The 8,562-nt window shown below is 43.5% G+C and overlaps 1 protein-coding gene across 1 annotated transcript; it reads right to left on the bottom strand.

Annotated features, from left to right (window-relative positions):
- Positions 1-7,177: 7,177 nt before the first annotated feature.
- IQCF2 (IQ motif containing F2) lies at positions 7,178-8,562 on the bottom strand. The gene is made up of 3 exons (XM_037829086.1): positions 8,545-8,562; positions 8,244-8,344; positions 7,178-7,550 (listed from the first exon to the last, which is right to left on the bottom strand). The coding sequence occupies exons 1-3, from the start codon at positions 8,560-8,562 to the stop codon at positions 7,178-7,180; spliced, it is 492 nt and encodes a 163-aa protein (XP_037685014.1).

Genomic DNA, 8,562 nt, shown 5'->3' with positions numbered 1-8,562 from the left:
AAAGTGACTCACGCAACTGCGGGAGCGCACGAGTCCAAATTCTGCAGAGCCATCAACAAGCTGTCAACTCCAAGGAAGATGTCCGACGAACTCCTCAGGAAACGAACCGACAACTTTGACGAACTCCTCAGGAAATGAACCGGCAACTTTGAAGAACTCCTCAGGAAACGAACTGGCAACTTTGACGAGCTACCCAGGAAAAGCTTCACTGAGCAGCTGAAGAAGAAGTGAAGGTTCTCTAACCGTCCGGCTTATAAGCCTCCAACTGATCACCCGGACCAAATCCAGCCAATTGCATTCTCTCACTGTGGAAGCACGCCCCTTGATGAGTCATCAGTCAGCTGCAGTCAATTGACTGATGATCCGACAAACCAACCAGCCTCAAATAGCCTCACAGGAATCGTCAGGCCAGTGCCCGCTTGACCAGACAGCTAGGCCACCTAGCCAAGTTGACACATGAACCCAACCATCACATATGGTTTCAAATAAAAATTCACATTCATTTGAATTATTTTTCCCTGGAGGCAATGCATTGTTTCCCTCTGGTTGCTTTCAAGACTGTTTTCTTTGTCTTTGGTTTTCAGAAGTTTCTCAGCATGGATTTCTTTGGGTTAATGCTATTTGGGTACTCTTAGCTTCTTAAATCTGTAGCTTTCAATAAATTTGAGGAGTTTACAACTATTCATTATTTCTTCAAACACTTTTTTAGCCCCACATTATTTCCCCTCTCCCTCTGCTACTCGAATGATATAAATATTACATCTTTTATTATTATTCCATAGGTTCTCAGGCTGTGTTAATTTCTTTTTCAGTATAGATTTTCTCTAGGGTTCAGACTGAATAATTTACATTGATCTGTCTTCAAGTTCATTGATTCTATCTCATGTCAACTCCATTTAACTCTTGAGCCTGTCTAGTGAGTTTTTGATTTCAGCTATTGCTTGTTTCAGTTCTATCATTTCCATTTGGTTCTTTTTTTTAAAGCTTGTATTTCTTTGATGAAGTTTTTTTTTAATTTTTTAAATGTTTCAAGGGAAGTATAAATACTGTTGAAGCAGTTTTAGAGTGGCTGTTTTAAACATTATGTCAGATAGTTCCAACATCTGATTCATTTCAATCACATTTGATCATCTTTTCTCATTCAAGTTGTAATTTTCCTGGTTCTTGGTATGATGAGTGATTTCCTATTGTATCCTAGACATGTTGGGATATTATGTAAGGAGACTCTTGATACTATTTAAAACTTAGGTGTTGTCAGGCAGCTTCCTGCTCAGGTTTAGCATGTAAGGTTCTGGCCTTCTTATGTGGGCCGTAGTTGCAATGATAATTTATTCTTCCGAGCTCTTTCCATGCTGTTCAGGTATGCTTCATTCTTCTGGCTTCTCTTGATCTCACCCTGCACACCTCTGGTGCCACATGCAAGGCAGAAGTCACTTCCCTGGGCCATCTGTTTTCCTTAGGTGGAGAATGGGGTTTGTTGGACTTCGAGGCTGGAGAGAATTCCCTTAGACTGTTCTCCAGTCACCCAGTGCCAGTTGGTTTCTGGCTTTATATCTGCCAGGGCTACTTGGGAAGAAGTGCCTGCTTGGGTATCCTTTGTCTCTTGGCTGGAGGACCATGAAATACCTCCCTGGATCCAGAGGGGGTGGAGGGCCAGGAGCCACTGGGTCTGGGGCACTTTCTGCCACTGAGTGGAAGACCAGGAGCCACTGGGTCTGCTGGGGCTGAGAGGTAGGAGGGGGGTTCCCAGCCTTCTGCCACCTGGTGTGGAATGGGGGATGGGGAGTACTGCCTGGTTTCTCCTGTTACTACTGCTGAGGATAAATGGAGACACTGTGGCCAGCAGAGGTAGGGCATGGAGCAGGTTTCACCATTGCTGCTGCTGTGGGTTCTTGCTGGCAGGTGCAGAGCATGGGATGGATTGGCTGACCTGGGCTCTGCTTTAGTCACTGACGTGTGGTCAGATGGCATCTACTGCTGCCATTTGTGGATTTCCCAGCTTAGTCCCTATTGGGCCTCCCCTCCCTTTGGTCAGGGAGAACAGGCTTTTCTTTGTCATTTTGTTTTCCCATGTACCTGTGGGAAGTTCTGGGTTGCAAGCCTATCCACTTCCAAGTATGAGTGATATGAAATGTAAAAAGAGAACCCAGGGAACTCGTGCTGGTGTTCTTACTCAAACTCGATGGTCCCTATTGGTCCTCCTTCTCCTGTCCACATTTCAGAGTCCTTTTAGGATTCTCTGTTGAATAATTGTTAAAATATTTAGTTGTATTTAAAGGGGAGAAGGAGGGAAAAGTGAGTCAACACCACCTAGTCCCAGAAACAAGCTCCCTCTCCTAGGATTTTTTAAATCATCTCTTAGGATTTTTTTTAATCACATTTTTTTTTAAATTGTAGAATATAACATCTATACACAGAAGTGATAACTTTCCAAGTGAAATCTAACAAGTAGTTAGAGAACAAATTTCAAAAATATTATAGGTTATGGTTCCACAGTTTTAGTTATTTCCTTATGGCGAAATATAACATATAAACAAAAAAGGTAATATCTTTCAAAGTATGTTTTAACAAGTAGCTATATAGGAAATTTCCAAAGTTGTTATGAGTTACAATACCACAGTTTCAGTTATTTCCTTATTGTGAAATATAACATATACAAAAAGGTGATGGTTTTCAAATTACAATTTGACAAGTAGCTATAGAACAAATTTCAAAGGATACTATGGGTTACAGTTCCACTATTTCAATTCTTCCTTCTAGCTATTCATTCTAATACCCCAGCTACTAAGAAAAAGAAAATTATATAAAGATACAGTATTCATAATCCTTTGTTATATTCCATCTTGTCTGTCGCTGCCCCTTCCTCTAGTTCAATCACTTTCCTGATCTTCAGTGATGTCTAGGCAGTGACCAGTCGAACTTGTTCATGTTGGAAAGGGGTGTCAACTTTATGAGAAAAGCGGAACATCCGGTTGAAGTTCTTGAAGGGGCTATTGCCTCTGGGTTTTGGGACTTAGCTGGCACAGGATTTCTCTGGAGGATTTAAGCTTCTGAAGAATAAACTTAGGGAGTGAAACCTTTATAGAGTCTCAGATAGGGATCTGGGTATTCTTCAAGGTTTTTGGGACAACTTTTGACTTGGGCTTATTGTATTGTGGTCATTTGACAGATCTAGCTGAAGCTTGCACAGGAGTAACCTCCAGGACAGCCTCCTGCTCTATTTGAATTCTCTTAACCACTGAAACCTTATTTCATTGCCCTTCTTTTCCCCCTTCTGGTCAAAAAGGCATTCTTAATCCCTTGATGCTAGGGTCAGTCTAATTTGTGGAATCCATGACCCACATCACCAGGGAGACTCATTCATCTGGGAGGTCCTGTTCACATCAGGGGGAGGGTGATGAATTTATTTGCAGAGTTAAGGAGAGAAAGTCCACATTTGAGCAACAAAAGAGGTGCTCTGGAGGTGACTCCTAGGCATAATTATAGGTGGGCTTATCCTCCCCTTTACAACCGTAAGTTTCACAAGCCATAAGTTTCACATGAACAATCCTCAAGATCAAGGGCTTGACTTATAAAGTAGGGGGTTCCTAAGTTCACATAGCATATATTACATCCATGATAGCCCTTCCACATCTCACGTTATCATCACTTACTTGTACAATCCTCATCACTCTCCATTTTAAAGAATTCTCATGACCCAAAACACCTTGTAGTTCTTTTCAGTCCTTAATTATTTGCTCTAGTATTTGTGTGGTACTAGTATGATATTCCTATTAATTATAGTTCCTAGTGTGCAATAGGTAGATTTTTTCCATATAGTGTTCTGTTGTCAAGTCTCTGTGCTAGTGTCATAACTTAGAAGTATATCATGCAAGCACCTATCTGTATTTGTGGTGCTGATCTGTGGGATACATACCTTTAAACAACTCCTTTCAATACTATTTACCTTCCATACAGCTTTGATACTTATAGTCCCATTAACAATCATCACCACTATACATTACCATACCTTTGAATTCACCATCATTAATATATCTGAATTATTTTCAGAATAAGTAGTTGTATTTAGAGGAGAGAAAGAGGGAAAAGTGAGTCAACATCTAGTGCTAGAAACAGAAGCTTCCTCTCCTAGGATTTTAATCAAGTGCAAACTTATATTCATACAAAAAAAGGAAACAAAAATATACATAGTGACTTCATACATAATCACTCCAAAATGGAATCAACTGCAATTTCTTTCAACTTAGATGGATAAACAATCTCTGGTACATCCATACAATGGAATCTATTCTACAATAAAAACTAGCGAATTAATGCACACAAGACCATAGAAAAATCTCAGATTCATTATGCTACGTGAGAGAAGCCAGACTCAAAGTTTACACTTGATTATCTCAATTATTCTTTTTATATTACACATGGTGTGCCAGTTTGAATGTATTGTGTCCCCCAAACGCCATCATCTTTGGTGTAGTCTTGTGGGGCGGACGTTTTGGTGCTGATTAGATTTGCTTGGAATGTGTCCCACCCAGCTGTGGGTGATGACTCTGATGGGATATTCCCATGGAGGCATGGCCCCACCCATTCAGGGTGGGACTTGATCAGTGGAGCCATATAAATGAGCTGACTCAAAGAGAAGGAACTCAGTGCAGCTGTGAGTGACGTTTTGAAGAGGAGCAAGCTTGCTAGAGAGGAATGTCCTGGGAGAAAGCCATTTTTGAAACCAGAACTTTGGAGCAGACACCAGCCACATGCCTTCCCAGCTAACAGAGGTTTTCTGGACGCCATTGGCCATCTTCCAGTGAAGGTACCCGATTACTGATGTGTTACCTTGGACACTTTACGGCCTTAAGACTGTAACTGTGTAGCCAAATAAACCCCCTTTTTATAAAGGCCAATCCATCTCTGGTGTATTGCATTCTGCAGCATTAGCAAACTAGAACACATGGTAAAAGGAAAATGAATAGAGAGAGTAAGAGATCAGTAGTTGCTAGGGTCTGGTGATGGGGTAGTTGTTGACTGCAAGGATCGTGGAGTAATTCTCCATTATATATTTTGAAGTTTAGTTTTTAGGTCTATATACATAGTCTATGATATATTAAGGAATTATTGTTAATAATGAAAGATATGATAATATAGCAGTTATATTTTTACAAGGTCCTCATCCAATAAAAGATATATTAATGTGTTTCTAGATTAAATGATGTGATTTCTTTTATTTGATTTTTTCTTAATTATGTGTTTCAATGAGGAGACAACTCTGTAGAGCAGAGGTAAGAATGGAGATGCAACCGTTGGATTTCTCCAGTTGGAATATAAGTGAAATTGATCAGTGTAGTCTGAGTGGAGTGGAAAGGACAGAGTGACTGGAATAGGATGAGGAGAAAATGAGATGGGAGCAGAAGTGGAAACAATGCCAGCATGGTTTTGTTATCATGAGGAGCAAAGATTTGGAACAGAAGTTGGTCAAGGAAGTAATTCTAAAGATGGGAGAGGCTGATACTGATAATGTGGATAGAAGGGTTAGGAATACAGGGTTAAATACTATGACAAGGCAGCAGGGTAGTGGAGGGTTGGCCTTGAATGTGGGCAGAGACCCTTCATTTTAGCTGGAGGGAAGGCAGCAAGTGTGGTCCAGCTGCAGCTGCAATGGAGAATAACATGGTAAGGAGATGGGGGTCCAGTCTTCTCTTATTTCCTCAGTTAAGTGTGTGGTGACATCATCACCTGAGTTCAAGGGGAAAAGAAGTGGAGTCAGACGTTTGGAGAGAAGGTGGAAACGTAAATGGAAACCTGTCAGAGAAATTTACTGGGGAAATTTTCCAGTCGAGATCTGTAGCCATGAATACAATCTGAGACCACGCATCATGGTTGTTTGCTTTGTTCCAGCCATGCTTGTTCTTCTGCAGGCACAGAGCAGGAAAATGGTTGGGTTGATCCCCCACAGGTTTGCAGAGAGAGAGAAAGAACCAAGGGCAGTCAAGTTGTGCAGGGGAGTGAATATATGGAAACTGAACTGGGTAAAGAATGAGGCGAGATTATGTCAGGGGTGATGGTTGTAAAAAAATTGGAAGACTCAATAGATTGGAAAACCTTAATCACATCTGAAGAAATATGCAATTGGGGGTCTTAGAAAGATGAATTGGAAGGAAGGAAGGAATCAGAGAACGGAATAGTAGAAAAAGCAATTTTGGTGATAGTACAATTAATGGTAATAGTGAGGTCGAGAGCCACACTATCCAACAAAGTAGCCATTAGACAAATTCCTCAGTCACAGTAGCCACAGATCAAGTGCTCTACAACCGTGCGTATCTAGTGGCTACCAAATTGGACAGGCTGAATACATAGCATTTGCATCATCACAGAAAATTCTGAACAGCACTGCATTAGTATGACCATGGGAGTGAGTGGCTCAGGAGAGCAGAAAAAGTTTTATTAGAGGTGGAAAGTAAGGAGATTAGTGGAGCATCTTGGCTAATGATAAACTTACCAAGAATAGAGAAAAGAAAGGCGTGGGGGTAATATCGGAGGGAGCCTTGTTTGTTACACAGCCCTTGGGGAGAGGGGTTCTGGTGAGAGAATTGTTGATACAGAGGTAAGGCATGCTGAACTTCAGTTTACTACTAGTGCCCAGGGCCATCACCTGCCCAACAACATCCCCAGCCACACCCACCAGCACCAGGAATGCAGGCTACTTTCCTGTGTGGCTACACTGCTTTGTTCCTGAACAGTCAGCCATATATTGGCATCATTCCATCTGCTTGCCAAAGGGGAAACGGAGACATTTTAGAGCCCCAACTGATCTCGAACCCCAGGCTGACTGATCAGAACCTCAGAGTCCATTCTCACATGAGAGGTGCCCAGATAGGTGCCACCCACCTGTCTCAGAGCTCCCAGGAGGGAATACAGGAATGGGGCCAGGAACCGGGACCTTGCACCTCTGGCTCTGCCATGTGTCAGGGCACACCGGGGCCTCAGTTTCTGTTTTGAGTGGCATGTGGCCATTGCCAGTCCACAGCAGGGTCGATGGGCACAAGGGGCAAACTTCACTGAAGTCCTTTTCTGGGGAAGAGAGGAAATAGCAATGCCTAAGTCCCAAGATTCCCAGGAGATGGGAGAGATCATGAGACACACCAGACCAGGTTAGTCCTTTAGTGGGGACAGAAGATGCCAGCTTTTAGGGGTTGGTGATCTCAATGTGGAACTGCAAGTGAGTGGTTGTGACCACACAGTGGCCATGCAGGAAAGCACAGGACTGGCAGGTCTGGCGTTGCCAGTGGCCCTGAATGACGTAGATGGCATTGAGCACCTGGCAGTATCGCCAGTGGATGCGCCACATGCGGACCAAGGACTGCAGCTTCACCACCGCCCGCTCTTTCTTTGCGTAGGCAATCAGGGCCGCCCGCTTCTTCCTCTCCAGTAGCCTTGCCAGCGTCAGCCTCCACCAGCCCTGAATGATCCAGGCCCTGAGGGCTGCGTGCAGCAGCGTCCGGCGCACCAGGGTCCCGCGCCACCAGGCCTGGATCTCTGTGGCTGCCCTTTCTCTTTTCCTTAACGATTTCTATGCAGAGATAAGAGAGGCCATTCAGAGAATTTCCTACCACCAACCTCCAGGAAGGGGCCTGAATTCTCTGAAGTGTCTGCCCTTCTTCAGAGAGTTCAGGGACTGCGTTACCTGGACCCTGGCCTCGAGCCAGGAGACAAGGGGCGTGACTCGCTTCAGCCACTGTGGTTGTCACCTTGCCCTCAGAGTGACAACTACCTCACAAGTGCGTGGATCAAGGTAAGAACAGGGAGGTGAGGGGCTTTGTTCGTCACATGCCACCTCTTCAGTGCTTGTTGAGTTTGGGGGGTTTGGCCTCATAGCGGTTTTGCCTAGTTATTCTCAGCTAATTCCAGTCCCCAAACCACCAGCTGCTGACTTCTCTCGGCCACAACAGTGTACACTGATACTCTGTTTGGTTTTCAGTACCCTCACCCCGTAATCTCCTCCCAGCCTTCCCATATTTTGAACATTCAACTTTCTCAGACACTGCACATTCTCACTTCCCAGCCCCGTACATTTGTTGATGTCTTTCATTTTCAACAATTGCTATCCATGTCATGGTTAGACTCAGACCCAGAGAACCCAGGCTGAGAAGGAGATGCAAATAAGAGCCATATTGAGGTGACTCTTGCTCATTTTAGAAACAATCCCATACCCTAGGACACAGATACTAAGGTTCTGGATTTCTCTTAACTACATGGAGTTTCTACAGACCTTTTTTCTTTCTTTTTCCCTCATTTTCCATTCTACTGTTTCTTCAATGTCCTCGATTTCAATTAGAATTAAATTGCCGTTGACCTATAATCAGAATGTAATGGGAAATGCATGGCTGAGTTAAGACTGCTGTTTCTCCATATGGCCCCACACAAAGGACCTGCCCACTGCTCAGAATCCCCTCTTTTCCCAAGACCTACAAAGTCCAGCATGATTCCCATCTTCCCCTTACCTACCCATCCCCCCACCCCCATCCTCCTGATCCATCCGGCCCTGTTTCTTACACAAAATCGAATCCCCAT

This window comes from Choloepus didactylus, chromosome 1, assembly GCF_015220235.1.
Source record: "Choloepus didactylus isolate mChoDid1 chromosome 1, mChoDid1.pri, whole genome shotgun sequence".
NCBI lineage: Eukaryota > Metazoa > Chordata > Mammalia > Pilosa > Megalonychidae > Choloepus > Choloepus didactylus.
Note: the sequence above shows the minus strand (reverse complement) of the source record. Positions and strands in the feature narration are given on the sequence as shown.